The 23,421-nt window shown below is 36.9% G+C and overlaps 2 protein-coding genes and 1 pseudogene across 3 annotated transcripts; 2 read left to right on the top strand and 1 right to left on the bottom strand.

The window, feature by feature from the left end:
- The first annotated feature begins 1,019 nt into the window (after window positions 1-1,019).
- On the top strand, window positions 1,020-4,155 carry LOC137749473 (eukaryotic initiation factor 4A-8). The gene is made up of 5 exons (XM_068489568.2): window positions 1,020-1,195; window positions 2,217-2,286; window positions 2,401-2,507; window positions 2,721-3,151; window positions 3,249-4,155. The coding sequence occupies exons 2-5, from the start codon at window positions 2,219-2,221 to the stop codon at window positions 3,882-3,884; spliced, it is 1,242 nt and encodes a 413-aa protein (XP_068345669.1). The 5' UTR covers window positions 1,020-1,195; window positions 2,217-2,218; the 3' UTR covers window positions 3,885-4,155.
- Window positions 4,156-9,940: 5,785 nt separating this feature from the next.
- LOC148689523 (uncharacterized) lies at window positions 9,941-10,778 on the top strand. Its single transcript, XM_088689771.1, has one exon. It carries the CDS (start codon window positions 10,103-10,105, stop codon window positions 10,472-10,474), a length of 372 nt encoding a protein of 123 aa, XP_088545897.1. The 5' UTR covers window positions 9,941-10,102; the 3' UTR covers window positions 10,475-10,778.
- Window positions 10,779-14,811: 4,033 nt separating this feature from the next.
- Window positions 14,812-20,648, bottom strand: LOC137709024 (transcription termination factor MTERF15, mitochondrial-like; annotated as a pseudogene). Its single transcript, XR_015958163.1, has 2 exons — window positions 19,132-20,648; window positions 14,812-15,760 (listed from the first exon to the last, which is right to left on the bottom strand). The product of XR_015958163.1 is annotated as a transcription termination factor MTERF15, mitochondrial-like (transcript).
- Between the last annotated feature and the right edge of the window lie 2,773 nt (window positions 20,649-23,421).

Raw genomic sequence — 23,421 nt, forward strand, 5'->3', positions numbered from 1 at the left:
TATACCTGGGCACTTGCATATCACTTTGAGATTTTGGCATGGCATATCTTGAGCATGATTGGTATACCCTTGAGCATGTTTTGCATGTTTACACATACGTATATATGTTTATTTTCTGGGAAGTATACAGGTTTTACGGCGAGGGGTTAGAAAGTATTTTATAAATGGTTTTAGAAAGATTTGTTTTTGCCCACTCACGCTTTTGTTTTGCGCCCCTCCAGGTTCTAGTTGCTTAGCCGTTGCGGAGGTTTCCCTTGTGAGCTTTTCGGCGTTCTGACAGACACTCCACATTGTAGGGTCGCCTTCGGGCGTACTACTGTTGTCGTTTTATTTGGACTGCTATAGACCTGCTCTGAATTTGTATCGCACTAACTAGCACTTATTCTAGTACTTGTATGCTAGTTTTTAATTATTCGTACTTTGATTTTACTACTTTATTAGCTTCCGCACGTGCACATGGCTACGTTACCTTTGTGTGACGGCCAGCACGCTCCGATCTCGGTCGGGGTGTGTCAAAAAGAGTAGTTTATTTTTCTATCAAGTTAGTGAAGGGTGTTCTAATATTTTAGCAGATATGATATTTGTTTCTACCCATGAGTTACGGATTTGAAACTTTTCATTCTCTAAATTATTTCGATTCCTCCCCCTTCCTTTAATAATATTAAAATTTGAATAAAAAAAGTTGTTAAAGAAGCAAAATGTAGGTATAAATTGATGCGGTCTAAAAAATTAAATTCTCCTCCTTTCTATTTAGCTAGAGGGGAATTTCTTGTGTTACCAAATTGCCAAGATTATTAATTTCACAATAAACAACAATTTCGTGATTAAAAAAAAAAAACAAAGGAAAAGAAGAATATGAGTGGTAAACTAGTTGCAAAGTTTTCCTTACTACTTGGATACAAATTTTGGCAAGTGACGAATCGGGCCCCGGGAGTAGGAGATACGAGGAGAAGCCCAAGGGCATATCCGGAATTTGAAGCGGGGAAAGACCAAAACCTAAAACCTAAAAGAGAGTGAGAGTATAAACCCAGCCTCTTTTTATCACTCGCCTACTTTCAAACTCCACGGCGCAGATCCGAGGAGTTTGGGAAACCCTAGCTCTCTTTTAGCAACCTCCAGTTGTTTTCTGCTTCTCTTTCTCTCTCTCTCTCTCTCTCTCTCTCTCTCTCTCTCCAGCGTTCATCAACATCATCAGGTCTCTCTCTCTTTCTCTCTCTATTTCTCTCGTATGTTTGTACGTATTCTTGTGTATCTATATATCTGGTTGAAAAGTTGTTAATTTGATTGATTTTGTTGGGGGGAATTATTCGTTTTGGTGATTGGCTTGTGGGTTTTAATCGTGTTTTGGATCTGGATCCAACTGCTCGATTTGTTTTCAAGTTGTGTCGTTTTTGTGACGGATGGATTTCAATGGCGGTCTGTTTGTTTCCCGAGAAATTAGCGGGAAATATGATGTTAGCATATTAACTTTTTATGGATTTTTTACGTGTTTGGAGCCAATTCGAATATGAAAGTTGAGGATTCATCTGTTTTCTCAGCGACCCATCAGCGAGTGAATAGTTTTGTTACGCTAGTAAAAAGTTTCAGTTTGTCTTATTTTTATTGATGTATCTTTGGTCACTCTTTTTGTATCTGTGAAGAAAATTATGTTGTTTAGGAGTTGGGGATGAAAAGCTTTTCACTTATGTTTTTTTTTTTTTTTTTTTCTGTTCTGGCATCGAAATCATTGTATTTTAGTATCCCAATTTGAGTGTGAAAGTTGATTTAGTAGATACTGTAATTCTGAATTATATCTGGCTATGTTTAGATAAAGAGTTATATTACGCGTTACCTTTTTTCATTGTGGTGTGGAACTTCTTTGACTATTGGGGGAGTGGGCAAAGAGGTGTCCGCTTGCTTGAGGGTTCATTCTCTGGATAGCAAACGGGCATCTGCCCTCTTCAAAACGCTTCTCCGAAGACTCAAACAGGAGTAAATGATTGCCCGCCTTTTTATTTGGTTAACAAGTTTGGCTCTTCTGTTATATTATTTTGAATAATGTTCTTTCACATCTCTGGCAAGCCTTTGATTTTCATATATATTGTGAAGAGAGTAATATGTGCATATTAATTGTCTCATGTTTTATGTGCATGCTCCGGAAATTATCCCATTTCAAAACATTGTATTCTTTTGGGATTTTATGATCCTTAAAGTTTTAAATGGAATTCTTTCTGCAGTCATGGCAGGTGTTGCACCCGAGGGGTCACAGTTTGATGCAAAACAGTATGATACTAAGATGAGTGAGCTGTAAGTGTCTTGCCTGGTATTTATTTTTATACGTTATTGGTTAAGTTTGTTGGGGGAAGATAATATATCATATTATGATTTGATGTCGCCTTAATGTTTTGACAACCTTTGTAGGCTCTCAACTGATGGGCAAGATTTCTTCACGTCGTATGATGAAGTTTTTGAAAGTTTTGATGCCATGGGATTGCAGGAAAATCTTCTGAGAGGCATTTATGCGTATGGTAGGTACAGCTGCGTTCATTATTTAGTTGTCTTTTGTTTGGTAGGATGCTTCTCTTTTGTGTAGTTGTGTTAATTTATCCCACTGCTGTAGGAATTCATGTTCAATTTCTGAATTTTGAATTCTCTTTTTGCAGCGTTTATTAAAGAATGTTTCTTTATAGTTATATTCATCTTTAAAAGCCTTGATGTATAATTTTGTTTTTGTTCTGAAGGTTTTGAGAAGCCTTCTGCCATTCAGCAAAGGGGAATTGTTCCCTTCTGCAAAGGCCTTGATGTGATTCAACAGGCTCAGTCCGGAACTGGGAAAACAGCAACCTTTTGCTCGGGGATTTTGCAGCAACTGGATTATGGTGTTGTCCAGTGCCAGGCTTTGGTTTTGGCACCTACCAGGGAGTTGGCACAGCAGATTGAGAAGGTTATGCGAGCACTTGGTGACTACCTTGGTGTAAAGGTTCATGCTTGTGTTGGTGGGACAAGTGTTCGTGAGGATCAGCGCATTCTTCAAGCTGGTGTTCATGTTGTTGTAGGAACCCCTGGTCGTGTGTTTGACATGTTGAGAAGGCAATCACTTCGCCCAGATTACATCAAGATGTTTGTATTGGATGAGGCTGATGAAATGCTTTCTCGTGGTTTTAAGGATCAGGTTGGTTACTTGTATTAAGGTGGTGTCTTTCTTAGGACCACTATTACTGTTTTGTCTTCAATGTTTTCCTAATTACGTATGATGTTTTGGTGGTCAGATCTACGACATTTTCCAGCTTCTGCCATCAAAGGTTCAGGTTGGGGTGTTTTCTGCTACCATGCCACCTGAAGCCCTGGAAATCACAAGGAAGTTTATGAACAAACCCGTGAGGATCTTGGTAAAGCGCGATGAGCTCACCCTTGAGGGTATCAAGCAGTTCTATGTCAATGTCGATAAAGAAGAATGGAAGCTCGAGACCCTTTGTGATCTGTATGAGACCCTGGCCATCACCCAGAGTGTCATTTTCGTTAACACCAGGCGCAAGGTGGACTGGCTTACTGACAAGATGAGAAGCCGTGACCACACTGTCTCCGCCACCCACGGTGACATGGACCAGAACACTCGTGACATCATCATGCGTGAATTCCGATCTGGCTCATCCCGTGTTCTCATCACCACTGATCTCTTGGCTCGTGGTATCGATGTGCAGCAGGTATCTCTCGTAATAAACTACGATTTGCCAACTCAACCCGAGAACTACCTTCATCGTATTGGACGAAGTGGAAGGTTTGGGAGAAAGGGTGTCGCTATAAACTTTGTGACAAGGGATGACGAGAGAATGCTCTATGACATCCAGAGGTTTTACAATGTGGTGATCGAGGAGCTCCCATCGAATGTTGCTGATCTTCTCTGAAGAGCTCGCGCGTTTAGTTCCGGTTCTCTTTTTGAGGCAGTTTTTAATTGTCCTGTTTTGAAAGTACTGTTTAATGCTGCTGTTTTTGGTTTTGTTTTGTCCTCAATTTATGCTGTCAAACATATCTAACTGTTAAATGGTATGCGGCCTTCTTGCTCGGTTTCGATATATGAAGAAAGACTTTTAGGATGTTCGTTGCATACTGTCTTTGTGCGGTTCAGGGTTTTGTTATTTTGAATGGTTATAAATATTAAGGTTGTTTCAATATGAATGATGGTTCATTTCTTTTTCCCTTTTTATTCCTTATAGGTTTTGTTTACTCTATAATTAACACCCCACCAACAAAATGTAAACCAAATCTTGGAGGATTTGATCTCCTGGTGCTGTTAGAGGGTATATTTTTGGAACAAGGACAACAGAGGCAAAAGCACTGCATCCCCAGAGGGGGAAGAAACAAACTTAAGTTAGTGTCACCTCCAACTGAAAGGAATGAATGTGGTCCCGTTCAGAATTATAGGCCTGCAAAAAAATTATTTTTAAATAACAATGTTAAGTTATATTCATGTATCATCTTCAACCGAATGGGTTAAATATAGGCTCCTTAATAATTTATTACTTTTAAATTTATACTTTAATTTATTGGTTAATTTAATTAAATTACCGTTGGATGTTTTCAAATATAACTGTTGAATTTGAATCAATTTTGTAATTGAAGAGCTCGGTCCCAAAAAAAGGGCTACTAGGGGCTACATTTGTCAATAACATGATAAACTGAGCTACCTAAGATTTAGTTGGTTGTTTGCTAAAATAGATAGCAAATGTTGTTTTATAGAGTCTAGATGCTCTGACTTGTACGTTGTTTACAATAAGGAATTTTTAAGTATCCCAATATATTCAAATAGACCTCATAAAATAACACATTAACAAAACAATAGTCCATTAATAAGACCAGTTCATATGTATCACACAAGCATCACAAGCACTACATAATGTAATTTCATTTGGCTCAGCTTGTTGTCATGTTAGTACATTATTGAGATCATACTGACTAATGCGAGATGTTGGCAGAGGCGGATTTATTAAGGGACAAGGATGGTCTGAGACTACCTGAAAGTTCAGATAAGTGGCTATGAGGACTTGCAAGGATCACCCAAGTCTGGGTTGTGGTGGAGGAGACGAGCAGCCATGGCTGCTGCACATTCTACAAAACAGCAGGAGAAGATATTTATTTTTATTTTTAAAATGACTTGGCCAAAACGACGTCGTTTTGAGCCAAACCAATAAAAAAAATTAAAAAAATCACAGCATGTTAGAGACCTTATAGATCCACATGAAAGAGCATTTAGTAGTAGGCTAAGGGCTGGTTTGGTCTTGCTGTGCTTTAAAAAAAAAAGCTGTTTTTGCTGTGTTGTGAGAATAAGTAGCAGAGTGTTTGGTAAATTTTTTTGCAAAAGTGCTTTTGGAAAAAAAAGCAGTATGATAGTGTTTGGTAAATTTTTATGTAAAATAGTTGTGATGGTGTGAAATGACCTTTTATAATACTAGATGTGTTATGATAAGCCACGACGTGGTTCGTTTTTTCATCACACCACCGTGAAACCCTCACAACCTCCATCGTGAATCTGCAGAAACCTAAGAACAAAACACCTGCACAGTCATTACCATGATCCACCATACACTGATGCCACTCAAACAATGAGATGACGACGACGACGACGACGATGCGAATAGTGACTCTGAACCGGTTGCTGTTGCGTACAGTTTCGTTCCTTTGTGTGCGTGTCCACCACCGACGCCTGGGCCTTAGGCTTGTGATCCCGAGTGACAGGGCATGGTGCAGCAGAGTGAGCGAGTCGACTCAGTTGGAGAGTCCATTGTCCTCGGCGGAGAGGTCTTTGCTGAGAGGCTGTGCGTGAAGGAGCCGTCGAAGTACCCTTGCTGGGACGACCTTGACTACTGCAAGTGGAAAGATAAGGAACGGGAGATTTTAAACGACATCAAGCTCGTCGTTTTGTTGGCCAAAGAGATTCTGCACTCTGATAGGTATATGGATGGTGAGCAGCTGACGGAGGAAGATGAAAAGATTGTGGTGGAAAGGCTTCTTGCTCATCATCCACACTCTGAGGATAAAATTGGCTGCAGAATTAATTCTATCATGCTCAATGATAGCACTCGTGGACCACCAGTCTTTCCTTCAGTAGGCTGCTCCCGACAACTCCACCACCAATGGAATCGGGGGACTCGGACTGTTATCACCACTCAACCCGAGCGACGTCGACGTTGCAGGCTCACCGGAGGCAGCTCATCTGAAATTTCTGGCCACGCCGTACATGTCGTCTGGCCACGACGTTGTTCTTCTTCCTGAGAGGAATCAGGAGAAATGAGAAAGGAGAAAGGAGGGCAATATTGGCAGCTTCCACAATAAGCCATTTTTTGAAGCTGGTTTTTGCAGCTTCCACTTTTTTACTTTTTTTCATCTAAAACTTTGAAAAAAAGCTGATTTGGGGTGTTTACCAAACACTAAAAACTCTCCTAGCTTTTTTTCATACTAGCTTTTTTTTTTTAAATCACCTCAACCCCAAACCATACCTAATAGCACCATTTTTAGTTTCAAAAGGTCAAAGCATTTAAAAATAAATAAACGCCAAATGACTTTTGAGTAGTCAGACACGAATTCCAACATGAAAAACAATCTTCATCGGATTCTTTTCTTAGAGATCCTAGAGATCCCGTGAACGTGACAGTTCACCGTACATCGTGCGTTCAGAAATTATTTTAAAATTTAAATTTTAAAATTAAATATAAATAGTACCTAACGAAAACTGACCGCACGATATACGATGAATGATCATGATCACAGAATCCCTAAGATCCTTAGGAAAATGATCCGGCGAGGATCATTTTCCTTCCAATCTAGTCCCATTTACTTCTTCACTTTACCAAATTCTGATACCTAATTGGTTATCCACCATTTCCCACCCCACCCAACCTAACCACTGAAGGCGGAACTAGATCCCCTCCGAACCCAAATAAATTAAGCCTTCTGAGCAAAGGATCCGGACGGTTGAAATTTGATCCAATGACTACAAACATGGGGCCCTCTAAAAGTTATAATAATTGTAGCTGTTGAATCAAATTTTAACAGCCCAGATCCTTTGCTTAGGAGACTCAGTTTATTTATGTCTAGAGGGGATCCGATTCCACTGAAGGCCACCATCAGTAGTGCGAGAGATTTTTCAGTATGCCCGAAATACAGGGCAGAACACCACATGTCATTATACAATTGGAATGACGCTTGAATAATAATAAAAAAAAAACTTTCCTCCAATTGTATAATGACATGTGATCTTTCCCCGTGTTCCGGGTCCACTGAAATATCTCTTCAGTAATGCAGCACCAGACTCCCTCTCCACATACCAGACCGGACCAAGTCTACCACCTGATGTCTCTTGACCTGTTAGGGTAATCTAGTGTTTTTTCTCTGACTCCACCGCCATGTAATCCCCTTCTTTCTAAATTTATGTAAGTTCTCCATTTTAGTCTAAATTAATCATACATATATTTTTTCTTGTATTGACAATGAAACTATCTGAAAAGCTTGTTGTGGACAAATTTAGTAGCTTGTAATGTTGTTTGCACAAAGATTATGAGTGAAAAGTTGTAGTTTGTTAATTTTTTTCAATGTTATTTTCATGTAATTTTTTTTGAAGCTTTTATATTATAACCACTCAATATTAAAATTCTAGATCTGCCACTAAATGTATGTTAAAATGGACGGCGGTGTCCACCAAGATGGAGATGTTGTCATAGATGAGGACCAAGGGATGGATAACAACGAACAAGAAACCGAACAAAATGGTGGCAGTGAGGGGGAAAGTGGTGAGGTTTATTTTATATTATTCTTGCATGTAGTTGTCATATAACGATCAAGGTAGACAATAATGAGGCAGTTAACAGTCTATGCAAATGACGCTTTCCAATAAATAAGTAATCAGGCCTATATATTATTTTGTCGGTTTGATTTTCATATATTTCTTTCCTTTTTAATAACTAACCATCTCACTCGCCAAAATTATCTCTCTACTAAAAAAATGAAAGTACTTTATACTTTATTGTTTTAGTATTTTGCATGTGTCTTGATGAGATTGTTAATGTGGGACGTAATATGCTCGGTTTATCTTACACAATTAATTTATCTCATAATTCAAATATGCAACATTTTTACTTGTGCAGTTAATTTATTTGTTACGATGATACTTGTCTGTGTGTTGATAGTTTTCTATGCAATTATATGACCATAGCCCTGAACTTAACAGTTGATTTGAGACAAACCTAAACCCCTCCAACACAGAGTAAGATTCTCTCTCTTCCTATTTTCATTCCCTTTCCTCCCCTCCTCTCTCACACATTGTTTTTGTCTTATTGTCTCTATAAAAAAAAAAGAAGGAAAACTAATGAAAATGACTTGAAAATTTTGAGTTTTAACTATAAAGACAAAATAAAAAGTAAAGTGAATAGTACCATGAATGACTTTTTAGTGTAAAAATGTGGTTTTTCATTAAAGTGAACATTATCGAGAGTTTTTCGTTAAAGTTTCAAAAAAAAAAAAATTGATATAAGATGTTGACATGACTTAACCTTAATTGTTCAAGTATGGTTAGAGATGACAAATCAACTCATTGGGTTATTAACGGGTGCGTGGTAAAAACTGTTTAGTTTTTTTATATTACCACAACATAGAGGCAAGATTGATAGTTGTGATGATAGTGCAAAGTAAAAGTCTAGTAGTTGTGATGATGGTGTAAGGTAAAAGTCAACACTAACGTAGCTGGTGGCCTACCACTAGGTACTAGGACTCCCTACAACACCACATACACTGATGGTGCCTAGTACCTAGTGGTAGGCCACCAGATACGATAGTGTTAACTTTTACCTTACACCATCATCACAACTACCAGACTTTTACCTTGCACTATTATCACAACTACCAATCTCGCCTCTATGTTATGGTAATATAAAAAACTAAACAGCTCTTACCACGCACCCATTAATAACCCAATGAGTTGATTTGTCATCTCTAACCATACTCAATAACCCTTAAAAAAGAATAATTACCATCCATTTTTTTTATTGTTTACACAACAATATATTTCAATAGGTAGAACACTTGGGCCAAACTACACAATAAGTCATCCATGATAATTTAGTATCAAACTTATCATCCATGTAAGTTGCAACTAAAACTTATAAGTGAAGATAACTATTATTAGATCGTAACACCGAGTAGAATTACCAACCAGTCTAAAACGTTAGTTTAAACCCATGAAAAGTTACCGTTTATTCAAATTATGGGATACCTCCAAATATAGAACACAGAGGTTTCCGGTTGAATAAAAAATAGTAATTTTTTGTCAGATTTATAAAGTTTTAAAAGATTGATTCTATATTAACACCATTTCGAACACAACTGGTATAATCTAAAATAAATATCACCCATATATCTTTACCTTTAGCCATGAACCGCTTTTTGTTTTTGATTCACTCAATTCTTTAATTTTCCGACCCAAAACAAGGAAAAGGAAAGGACGAAAAATAGAAGCAAGGTAACTCGAAATCATGATTGATGTTGATCATCCTTGTGCCATTCATATGCAATTTGTAAAGTCAAGACTTTGATGGTACAAAGCCATTATTATAACAATCTCCTAAATCTAACATTTTAATTCAACTTATAGCTGTTTCATGTGTCATGTGTGTCCAAACTCAGTCAAACTTGGCACCTACTTTCTCATACAATTAAATCTAAAATCAGCACCTTTAACTGTTTCCAAAACTAGGCAAATAAATAATAAATATTAAAAACGCATATTGCCTCTAGTTTAGTTGGTCACAACAATATGCTCCTCCTACTTAAGTTTGAATCTCTCTCACTGTAAATTAAATTAGTCTAAAATATCGTCTTATAGCATGTGTTAGTTAAGAAAATTGGCAAAGATATCGTATCCTCATTATTATACTTAAGTTTGAACGTCACTTTCGTAAATTAGATTAGTTTAAAATATAAAAATATTAAAACATAAAAAAAATAAAATATTTTACTAATTCTCACGTTCACACACATGACACACCAACAAAGAAAGGCAACCCTTCCCTCCCCATTGTCTTATTGTCATTCTTGGCATTGAATCCTTCGAACGCTGTCTGCTTTTCTTCTTCGGATGGAGGCTTTCAGATCCAAGTCATGCAGAGATGGGAGAGATGGGAGGATGCAGATGGAGGTCTACCATGGAGGGAAGCCAGGTGCTCCTCCAGCAAGCATGCAGGATTACAGCTCAAATTATGCAGGCTCTTGTGTTTCCCAGCCAAACAACCACCAGATGGTGGTGAAGGATGGGAAGATGAAGAAAGGGAAGAGCAGTCTCGGGACCTCCTCGAAGACCTGGAGCTTGAGTGATCCCGAGATGCAGAGGAAGAAGCGGGTTGCTGGGTACAAAGTTTACACTGCAGAGGAGAAGATGAAGGGGTCTCCGAGGAAGAGCTTCAAGTGGATCAAGAACACCTGCACGCAAGTAGTCTACCCATGGCGATGATTAGATTAACGGCTACTTAGATGCATTCATAAACTTGCCGCTATTTTATTTGTTAATGCTTCTGTCTCATGTGATCCTTTATCTTGATAATTGTGGTATTCTTCATCATCATCATCACTACTATCGCTCTCTTCACGAAAGTCCCTGGGATCATCAAAATGATGATCACGTTCAGAATACCTCCATATGTAGTTATGAAGAGCCATTATAACAATGACAATCTTCACTTGTTTATTGAACGGGTAATTAGACATATCCCTTAAAATTGCCCATCTTTTATTCCAAACCCCAAAAGTTCGTTCAATGATGATCCGAAGAGAAGAATGCATGTGGTTGAATACCTCTTTATGACCCATTGGTTCGGCACCCTTACGAAAATCCAAGAGATGATATCTTTCACCTTTATATGGTCCCAAATAACCTCTCATTTGTGGGTATCACACATCTACTAAGTAATATTTTCCTGACAATTGAAAATTTTGTTTTGTATTGTAATAATTATACAAAGCAAGTATGTAAAATGTTATAATAAGTATGAAGATTACCATTTGCAGGTTAGAAAAGTTTAAATTTGGATTCCGTAGCACGAATAGAAAAACCCTTGTATCATGTGCAGTGCCTTCCCATCTGGCACAAGTAAATGTGAATTGCATGTCAAAATTACATGCAACCATAACATTTTGAGTCGACAGTCCTCTCCTACCAATGTATGGAACTTGATCCAGAGGTGGTATTGAAGCCTCAACATGTACTCCATCTATGACACCAATACAATCCTAAAAATAATAACATAGAAGAAAACCATCAACCTACACTTATAGTTTGCAAATAAGTTAGAAGACGAGTCAAACTTTACCTTAAAATGAGGCATGTATCTTGCATCTCTCCTTATTTCTTGGGGAATGCCACGAAACTCCCAATCCATCGGTTTGATAATATCTATTGTCATCTTACATAAGATATCCAACATAACACCAAAATATCCACTAAAAGTATTTCCAGAATGTTGAAATCTCTTTTACGCTAATCTATTTTTCACACCATGTCTCAACATATGCAAGAACATTCCTAATATTTTAGTTGCATTCATTCTCCTTGAATCTTTCAATCCATAATTAGTTTGTAAGTCATTGACAATGTTCTAAAAGTCATAAGTCGAAAAACCCATTCGACAGTGACTAGGCGAGAATCTAGGCGGGTTAGGCGGAGTAGGCGGGGCTGGGCTGTTGATTTTTTCTGGAAAAATAATAGTAGCCACAATGAAAAGCATGAAGTTCGGTGACCACCAAGAAGAACTGGAGAAGATAGAAGGTCAAAGCAACGAATGAGAAGGTGATGAATAGTTAAAAATAAACTAGGCTTATGATGTCGTTTCCTTATCATTATATTATATTTAATTTAAGTGGATGCCAGCATATTCCCATTCTCCAAAATTAAATGGACTTGAAAATTAATGGACATTTTGACCCAGTCAAAAACGTCCAGTACAAATCTAGTAATACAAATGATAATGGGCTTTTTCATTTCTACTTTTTTATTAGAGTAAGAAGACTTACATTAAGTTTTTAATATATTTGCTATTTTTAAGTATAAGAATGTAATTATTTATATGTTTTATGATAAATTCAATTAAAATAAAGGAACTATCCAACCCAACTCAACCCAATCCAACCCACTAGTAGTTTTATTATGAACCATCCAACCCACTACGTGAGATTTTTACTTTTACTTTTTAAAAATTAGATATAATCATTTAAAATGTCTTAAGTTATATGACATGTATGCTTAATGTGTTTTTAAATTTTGGACTTGTTAGATATTTTTTTTGTATTTTATCATTCTTTTATTATCTTATTCATGAATTTTATACAAGTATAATTTTTTATATGTTAATATGCACTTATTTACAAGATATACAAGAAATTTATTTAAATCCTCTTAGGCCGCATAGATCCCGCTTACCCGCCTAGGCGCTAGGCGCCAGTCATCCGCCCGACTAGCGCCTAGCATTTTTTAGAACCTTGGTCATTGGATAAACTATAAAAGACATCTTTGTTCATCCTAAACATTCTATAGCATCACACATCATTTCCTTGTAGTACTTCCATCAACCAAATATTACTTGTTTGGGAAGAATTCATACACGAAGTTCTGTGGACCTAATTTTTACATAATATGTTTCAACAACTCTCGCTACAACGCATATAATTAGACCATCCTCCAAATCCTCAACATCATCATCAGAGGTGTTTATATTGAATATACACTTGTAACCTAACACATAATTCAACATTCCACAAGTCATAATCCAACAATCACTAAGAAGTCATAATCCGACATTCAAGAACAGTCATAATCCAACGTTTAACAAGAAATCATAATCTCACATTCAACATATAATCCAACATTCAATAAATACAAAATGTTAATGCAAAGTACAAACCACACATAGTCCTAATTCATAGTTTTAGCTCCTCATTATTGTTTGTTGAACATAAATTTCAACCAAGTTAGCTGGACTTCAGGATCTTTTATCGTGGCAAACATCTTTTGCTTCTCTGCACTACAAAATAAACATGTAGCAAACAACCATAACTCACTAGGTGGCTCACAACTAGGCAATTGTGCAATAGCCGCTATCACTTCTAGAATACTACTGCCTAAATGCAGCGGTCTCATCAATGAGTTTGCAGAACTCCTACTTTCATAAGCTTCAACAAGACGGTCAATTTGACTACAAAGTTTTGCAACACCTCCAATTTTGTTCCCTTTCTTATCAACCTTCTTCTTTTGCAATTCTCCTTGGTTAGCCGCTCTTTTTTCCCTTCCTAGTTGCTTGCCTTAGATCCTGAATAGTCTCAGTTTCTTCCTCATCATCTGAATCAATTTGTCCTATAGATTCCTCTCGTCTTTTGTGGTAGCACTCTAGATGAAGGTGCCCAGGCATGTTCACCAGTAGTAACTGCGTTCGAGAACATCGTATCTAACTTCTCCTCCATCTCAGGACTAATGTCTTTTTTTTTTTTGGCAATCTTCCATATTCTTTGTTTATCTATAAGTAAGAAAGAATATGGTTAATATATATTGCATGATATCATAATACATATTAAAAGATAAATACACAAACATGAATTTTATTATTCCACCACTCCTCAGAGGCATCAACGGTACCTTTGCTCGAATTCCATCCTAGGCTAGTTTCTTTATCAACTAGCTCTCTCTACAACTTCCACTCATTTTTAAGTGCATCCCACTTATTTTTTAGTTGCACTCTTTCATAATCATGCCCTGTCTTTGCCTTGAAGTTAGCTTTATGATATGAAAATTAACTTGACACACAAATTAAACCCTATTGTTGACAATTGTAATATATATGCAAGTATGGATCGTTCTAGATCGGGGATTAACTAGGGATGCTAATCAACTCAAAACTGACTCAAAAACACAAAACTAAGCTTAAAAACACTTAACTAGACTCTAACAACTCAAAACAAACTAAATAAGCTCAAAGCACACAAACTAAATTACATTGACTCAAAACAGGTCCTAGAAAGTGATTTGGACGAAAGTTGAACTAAAAAGAATCAAAAGACTCAATATGGACAGATTCTGACAAATTGAAACAAAACTAACACAAATAAGAACTAAAGGTTATTTGGACGAATTTTAAACTCTACTTGACTCAAAACACTAATAGAACTAAACTTAAACAAATTCTAACCAAGTTAAAACACTAAATATTAAAAGAGGATTGATTTTGACGAAATTAACTAAACTAGGCATATTGCAAAACTAAACAGGTTAGACACTAAATTAGTTGAATCGAATGGGTAAAAACTAGCTAGAGGATTCTTCTCCACACATGCACATATGAAACAAAAATTGATTTCCAATTATTATTCCTTCAAACCATGAATGACAATGCCTCAAATTAATCGTGAAAAGCACAAATTAACTTTCAGATTTTCCTTAACTCATTGAATTGGATGGAATAAGCATCACAACCAAATTATCCTTATCAAGTTTCCTAACTATGAAAAGCATGATAGAAAGATGTATCAAAAGTCATTAAGTTCTTTGAAAACCATAAGCATTGACAAGGCATTCGTAACTATGAAAAGCATGATACTCATACCAAGGATTTACTTAACATAATCATGACTAGTGACTTTTACTACTTGTGAATATAAGTTCATAACGATTAGGTGAAATTCCCTTATACTCTAGCATCAAATTCATGCATGCAAATTAAGTATCGACCCTCAACCAACATACATAAACAAGTTTTGATAACTCAGATAAGCAAATCACATTCAAGACTCAAAAAACAACAACTGGATGTAATCAATTCATATAAAACATATAATCATGGCTTCATATTCACCTCCAACTATAAAGAAATTAATTCCACATGTTCATCATAATTGAAAACCAAATTAACATAAACATTGAACTGAAACTAAGGATAGAAAGAACCAAGAACGTCCCACTCCAATGGTAGATTTCGAACCTTCCTTGGATGGCAGATTGCACAGCACTCTTCTTCTCCTTCCTTGCTTGTGGCACTATGGTGATTTAGGTGTTTGTGGTGTGAATTATGGTGTTTGATGGCCGAATGAATGAATAAATGAGTGGATGGTGGGAGGTAGTTTTCTGCGGCAAAACATGAATATATAGGTGTGATGCACGGCACACCCTAGGGAAATCAGACTAGGGTTAGAACTTAGCAGAAATAAAGGACTAGGGCCCTTAGGGTGTGGCACAAGGCTTGGGAAAGGAGTCATAGCCCAATTAATTTCTGACATGGACTTACACAATCCAAATCCACAAGGAAACTGGCCAATTTAAATCAGAATCCAAAAGGGAGAAAGGTTAAGGAAATTTACCAGAAATTAGGGCTTCTAGAAACTAGGTATTTTCTGGCAAAAATTGGGACTTCTTCTAGAAGGGATAAAGGGGAAGGGTACGACACTCTTTTAGGAGCAGATAAGACCTCTAGAAATCAGGTATTTAGGTCCCCTTGTAGCTAGAAATAAGGTAGAACAAGATTAGGTCAGGATAAAGTTTGGATAAGATAAGGTTGTTTGGATAATGTTCCATGTTTCTTGCTCTTTCCTATCTTCTTTGTTTTCAATTTGTTTCTCCAGATTTATAGCATGTTCCTAGCCTCTTTTGAATTGAAATTCGTCCATCCACCTTGCTCCATATGCAAGCTATCCATTTCATGCCCAAAATTGCTCCAAATGACTCCAAAATGCACTTTCTTGCCAACTTTGCCATTAGGACCTACAAACACACGAAAATAGTTTTAAACACTATAATAAGTAGAAACTAACTATGTAAATGCAAAAAAACAAGCTAACTAAGTCGCATAAATATACTCCTATCACTCTAATATTTGCATATCCTTCTTTGTTAAAATAAGTGCCCAGACTATGCCCGGTCTCAATCTCCTTGATACATACATCACAAAATATAGATATATTGTGGGCATTCCATGTAGCTAAAGGATTTGACGAAGATGCCCCCTTCTTTGCCATCGATACCAACTAGTGATACGTATATATCAAGGTTCTAAAAAAACCTTAGGCGCTAGTTAGGCGGGCGAGCTGGGGCCTAGCGCCTAGTCGGCTAGGTGGGGTCTAGGCCCGCCTAGCCGGATTTAACTAAATCCATTATATTTCATGTAAATAAATGTATGTTTATACTTAAAATATATATAATTTCATCATAAACTACAAAATAGAATCACATATATTATGAATTTCATCGTAAACTACAAAATAGAATGACACATATATTATGAAATATTGGAACATAATGAAAACATAGGGAACAAGCATATAATGTGTGCTCATTTAAGTATTCAACAAGTCTCTTACAATATTTTTTTTGTCTAAAGTCTCTTACAATTTATTAAAAAAAATAAAATGCAAAATGAAAGTTACCTATTTTCTGTCTAAGTGAGTCACAACCTAGGCAGGTGCCTAAGCAGATGCCTAGGCAGGCGCCTCAGCATGTCTAGGTGCCCTTTCTTAATTTTCAAACGCCTAGACATTAATCGAGGTAATGGTTAGACGCCTAGCGCCTAGGCGGGGATTTTAAGAACATTAGTGTGTGTGTGTGTGTATTTATTAAGACAAGAACAAATGATATTGTAATATAACCAAGAAATCAAACTAATTTGAAATCAAACTATTTTGCTGAGGACAAGATCTTCATGCTAAGCAGCTAAAGCCACAGGACCTCCCAAAGACCATATGTATGCGCGGACCTCCCAGGCTCAAACCATAGACAATCATACTAGCAGGAAGTCTCAAGAAGTTTAACATTAAAGCCATTTGCACCCGCAAAAGAGGGTACGTAGAGCTGTTACACTAAAGTCTAAAATTTTTATTATGCCTAGCTAGTAGACACAGATAGAATACATATACGTTCATAAGTGTCATGAGGTTGACCATTCCACATTAAAAAGATCACTATTTAACATTGCCTCAAATATTGCGATGATAAAAATATATATAAATCGATTAAAGGAACCAAATCTAACCATATTTTTCCACAAATAAACAAAAATTAGACAACTAAAATTAGCAGAAATCATAAAAAGAAGGAAAAAAAAAGATATTAATCAGCCTAAACCAAAAATTGTGAACCAAGAACTCAAACCTAGTACCAATTAAATGAATAACATAAATGAAGAATTCAAAAAAAAAAAATATAAAACATGATAGCAGATGGAGTGAGAGAGATAAGATACGAGCACTGACTTGGTGGTTGGAGTTTTAGAAGAGACTGCGAGAGCTTGAAGAAGAAGATGAAACAGCATTGCAGAGGGGTGTGCTGAATCGCAAGAGACAAGGGAACGGAGCAGGACAAATCAGAAGCAGAGTTCAAAGATCAAAAGCAGAGCAGAGCTTTATCTTTTCTTATATACCTAAACCCTAAGATAAATCAGAAGTAGAGTTCACAGACCAATTTAGAGCAGTTCACCGACAAATTCAGATAATGACAAACAAGAAATTAATGTAAAAAAAGTAATCAACAACTATAAACATGTTTCCTCCAGACGTTCTAAAAAAAATGAATAGAGAAGTAATCAATTTTTCTTACTTCTCTCTCAATTTTTCTTGTTTCCTCCACAAACCCTAATTTTTTCCACAAACCATATCACCTTCCCCAATTAATTTTTTCCCGACCCTCAATCCCCAATTTTTTTTTCCCAACACCCGTAACTCATCCCTTCGCTCTTCCCACCCTTCTTTCACTCTCACTCTCCCATCCCCAAATTTAAAAATCAAAACAAATAAATAACGGAATTTTAGACAAGAGAAGCTTACAAGAGGAAGGACGCCGGGCTAAAGAATGTGACCCGGAGAACGAGAGAGATCGCTGGGAGGAAGGATTGAAGTTTTCTAGTTCTGCAAGGTTTTTGCGAGAGGGCATGCTGAAAGTGTGAGGAAGGCAGGAGAAAGAAGGGCAATGTTGGCAAAATGAAAAATTCATTAATGAATTTACTGTCCACCCGTGTTTTTCAAAATAAGCTGGCTAATTTTAAGCTACTTCTTGCAGCTTCAGGTTTTTGGCTTTTTTTCATCCAAACCTTTGAAATAAAATTGGTTTGGAGTGTTTACCAAACACCAAAAACTCTCCCAACTTTTTTTGATACCCACTATTTTTAAAGCACCTCAGTACCAAATCAGTCTTGTGAATGCTGGTTTCTACATTGCATTTCTTTCAGCATGATTGTAGGTTTTTTGGTGCAGCCAGTTGCGCATTTTGTTTGAAATGTACAATGCATATACTATGCTGAGATCGCAAGCAAGAAAACCAAAGAGAATCGCAGTGAAACCAAAATCTAAAGCTCCACTGCGGTCGATATCTAATGACATGTGGAGTGTGGATTATGAATGGATGGATCGAAAGGCACGTGAGGTTTAGATGCAGTCGATATCTGATCAAAATATATCTTGATAGAGTGAGTCTAAACATAGTTTAGTTTATATGGTCTAATTATGTTTAAATGAGATTTATATAGTGCAATCTGTTGTGATCTCAATATCCAGACTTATTTAAACCACATCTAAACCCATATTTAGATCATATCTAGTTGAATATGGACCCTTTCGGTGTTTCAATCAGTTTCTCTACACTCCAAATCGAGCTCATTCCATCTTTGTCCCGTGGTTATATGATCCACACTCTACAATGTCACCTCCAATTAACAACTAATCTCAGCGAGGAATTACAGTTCAATGTAACAATTTCTAATTAGATATGAAAAACACAGTAATGAAACAAATGAAGCAGCAAGACTTCGGGCTGGTTTGGTATTGCTATACTTTGAGAGTAAGCAGACTTCTGCCCATGTCAACAAGATGCAATCCCATTATCTTACACGAGAAGGCAAATTTTGAGTTGATGGTGGCAGAAACAAAAATAAAAATGCACCTACAGTGCTACACAAGATCTAAACTAATCAATTTCAGATAGGATATAGACACAACAATTGTAAGAAGAAACTAGCATAAACAGATATTCATGCCAAGACGCTTGAAAAGTAGTAGTTCGGGTTAGGTTAACTTGAGTTCTAAATGCAGATATGATTTGTTTGGAAACCTCAGAACATAATGACTTGCGATCAGAAACAAACTGACTTCTTGCATCTCACCAGAAAACTACATCTTTCTTCGCAAACCAATTGAAAAAGAAATGCCTACGACCCTGTTGTAATGTTTTAGGTAGAGCAAGATTTGGCAAGCTTGGCAGAGGATCTTACAGTGCATAACTGGTTCTATGAACAATTATCTTAATCCTCAAATGAAAGAAAAACCAAAGCAGCTTCATCGTACAATTGTTTCATTCGATCTCTTTTTGCTCAAATTCTAAGCCCAGTTCTGCAAGACCCATTTCCCCTTAAAAGATGCTCAGTAATTCAGGCACTTGCTCTTGATATTTGATCACAAACCTATTCAAGAAGTACGACTTTGGGTTCATGATAAACGTACCTAACGTAAATTCTCCCTTTGATATCAAGCCTTTCGACAAGAGAATTCTAATAACTGAACACCTTGGGATGATATACTTCTCCAAACTATAAGTTACAACAGTTGGACTTCCAGCCACATCGGCAGGCTGCCAACCCATTTTGTTCACAAGAAAATCCATTTTACTCGAAAAGTTCTTCTCTGTGAAATCCATAAATAAAGGATTCCTTCTAAATGCCAACATAAAATCATCCTCGGTCCAACCCCACTTCCTATGAAGTTCCATCTTCTGTTCCCATTCTGATGCATCCCGCAGCGCATTCACATGTAGCGCTCTCGTGAATACTTCAGACGAAGGGGAGACCCCCATACTCATGATCTTCTTGACAATTTCCTTAAACTCCAAGGAAAACTACAGAAAGATATCGGACCGCGCACAAGGAGATTATGGCTTCTGGCACATCAAGTTTTCTCAGAACTGAAATATTGGGAGCAACATTGCTTACCAATTTGGCTGAAAGTATCCACTGAAAGTTCTTAAAGAAACGAGCAACATTGTCCTCGATGAGGACTCCTCGTCTAAGAGATGCAGATTTTTGAGGACATTGTAACAAGGTATGATACATTTCTCTAGGATTCTTTTCAATATGTCCGGGTTGAAGCAGATAATCTCAGCATGGCCAGTGCCTGAAAGGCCAATGGAACTCAAAAACTCAAGTTTGGGCAAAAGGGTCTTCTCAGGATTGAATAGTAGCAGGTGTGGGCGTTTCTTAACAAGGTGAGAAATGTGGGTCTTATCAAATCCATGATCTTCAAGAAGATTAAGAACGGAATTGGGTCCTTCCGGGGTATCAAAATGAACCTTCTTGGACGCAGAAAGAGCATGTTTTGGGGACAACCCACATGAATTTATAAGGTAAGACACTGTAAAATCCCCACCTTCTTCTCCCAGTTTAACCTTTTCAGCAACTAACAATGATTTCGATGAGTATGGTCTGATCAAAATAGTTTCTTTTCGGAAAAATTTCAAACGGGTCACTGAATCACCAACAATTTTACAACTTAGAAGCACTAATTGCAATCTTTTAAAACAATAACGAATCATAACTTGGAGCAAAACAATACAATCAGACAGAAATGCAGTTCTTGTTCTTGTAGCGGAAGAGAGAAGAAGGGACTCACCAAATACCAACAACGGTTTCTCTGCTCAGTATCGAGACGCCAGCAATTACTTTTTCATGAAGTGCTTTCTACCTTCACCCATTTGGGGTTTAGGGTTTTCCTCCGCCGCTCACAAGTCACAACCCAACTGACGGAAGGATTTTGGGCTTTTCATTTTAGTGCCTGGCGGGACGAAAAGTTTTAAGAAAATTTTATTCAAACTCATTTATTTTCTTTCTATACCTACTTTATCATTTTTAATTGAGAAAATTAGAATCTTCGGCATCTTTTTAATACTGTTTAGATCAAACATTGGTTCTATTTAAAGATTTGATTAAGCAGCTTTAAACAATAACCACGTCAACATTTTTATATTTACTTAAATTACATGTCATTATTGTATTTTTTAAATTAAAATGTTAATTATTGAATTCCAAATATATCCTTTGATATTTCTTTGTACGTGACCTTTATTTTAGGACGTAGTTTCTGGTTTGTTGAATTCGATGAGAACGTGGGTTTCTCTCCCACGTTTGATTTTGTGATCTCCCATCTTTGAATCTTGAATGGGTTTATCCAATTCAATTAATGGTTGTTTTCACAATTTTATTTTCTTATCATTTGAGATAATTAGACGTATATGTGATCTGCTATTTACTCTTTGTTTCCGGTAGCTTAATGGTGGTACGTTATGCTATTTACTCTCTGTTTTCGGCGGTTTAATGCCGGTACGTTGAGCAGGTTTCATCAAGATTCTTTACTGCTTCAGGTTTTATCAAGAGGCTAGTACGTTGATCCATCTTTTTAGTCTTTTAGTAGATTATGTGAATACATTATTGCTCTAAATTATTACTTCATAAAGAAGAGCTACGTTTTTTGCCTACCAAAGTTTTGACCATTTGCAAATTTTAATTTGTGAAGAGGGTTTTTTATTCGGTAATTTTTTGTTGGACATATTTTTTGAATTTTGAAATTCAAAGATAACGATGATATGTACCTCATTATTTTTCCAAATTGCAAATAAAGATGATATGTACGCCATTAATTTTCAGGTTTTGTTTCTATTTGGAATGGCGTTGGAACGTTGGAAAAAGAAAAAAGAAAAAATGGCAAAAAAGTTGGAGGAAGTCAAAGAGCAAAAATTGCCGAGTTGTTTGTGATAAACCAAAGAAGCCTGAATCAACTATGCTTGTTGTTGCAGTATAATCTTGCTGTGATATTGTTGTTGCTGTTTAGTTTAGGATGGACAAGGAGTTCGAGACTTATATTGAATTGTAATTTGTGTATGACTTGTTTATTAGTTCATATCCCACAAGGATTAGGAGTATATGAAAATCCGCTCTTCATTGTATCTTTTAGTTTGTTCTTTGATCTTGATTTTTTTTTTTTTTTTTTTTTTTTTTTTTTGTTGAAAATAAATATAAATGACACACCCTGACTTGGAATATTCACCAGGACTTCGAATCGAGCTGTGCTGATCGACACTTGGAAAGTGACGAAGCCATAAAGTATATTGATGTGGAAAATGTGAATAAATTTAAACTTAAAGTATATTGATGTGGAAAATGTGAATAATGTGGATCCAAGGTGAGCGTGTGGTGCGGGAGGTGAATGATTACGTGAAGGCTAAGCCCTAGCCTCGGGCGGAACACTAACACCGAGATGCAGGATAATGAGCACTAAATGCATCTAAACATAACCATACACACTGCAATTACTATCATCAATATGCACTCACCTGAAGCTTACCTGGGCGTTCGCAGCGTCATGCAATAATATGCATATCTATACTAATGCATATATTAAAATGGAATGCAATTGACATGACATTTAAAAACGTAAATCCATTTAAAACCATTTCTGGGAAAATGGAAAACATATATACATATATATAGCAAACCAAAAGGCCACTCACCTGGAGTCCGCGCTACAACTCCTTAGCACAAACATTGAGACGTCACGAACGATCGGCGCCTAGAACAATTATCAAAACATATCTCAGAATCCTTATCAATAGAACACGTAACTTACGTATCCTATTCGGAAAGATCCGTATGTTGGATTCTCGATCCGTAAGTTTCTTATATCCTCAAATATTACGTACTATAACGTGTCAAGGTTTGGTGACGATCCAAGGGTCAGATCGTCGATTCATATAATTATCAAGTAATGCACCTTAATCAAATTAGATTTACAATAATCAAATCACATCATATGGATATCAAATCTGAGATCAATATATCAATTTAGCATAAAATAGCATCGGCGGCCCACTGGCCATGTGCCGCTGCAGATGGAGGTCGACCGCCCCGACTCGCCAGAAAATTCAACTATTTCTAAAAATTACCAAATTTTACAGGCAAGTAGATCTCGATGTGGGAATAAATTTTCATACCTGGGCCGAAAGTCCAATTCGGCGGGGAAGCCCTTGAAAATAGCCTTGAATCGCCAGAAACCCTCGAATTTGGGTGTTCTTGATTCGACTCCAAAACAACTCCGACGCCCTAGCCAATGGATGGGCTTTGTTACAGACCTCCGGGGGAGTCTAATGGTCGTGGTAATTGGAAGAACACGTTTCAGATTTGGTGGATCTCGACCACGGATCTCACAACACCCACGGGTTCATTTATTCCCGATTCCGAACCTAATCTCCTTAAATTTGATATAGAAATGGTAGAAGAAAGGTCTATATGATGATTGGAAGTGGTAGATCGGCTCAATCCATCGAAAAAATGATGAATTTCGTTGAAGAAACCTATGGGTCGCAATCGGGTTCGCGGCTTAAGGGGAATCTGATTT

The sequence above is a fragment of the Pyrus communis genome, chromosome 17 (assembly GCF_041283825.1).
Source record: "Pyrus communis isolate YQ-2024b chromosome 17, ASM4128382v1, whole genome shotgun sequence".
Classification (NCBI taxonomy): Eukaryota; Viridiplantae; Streptophyta; class Magnoliopsida; order Rosales; family Rosaceae; genus Pyrus; species Pyrus communis.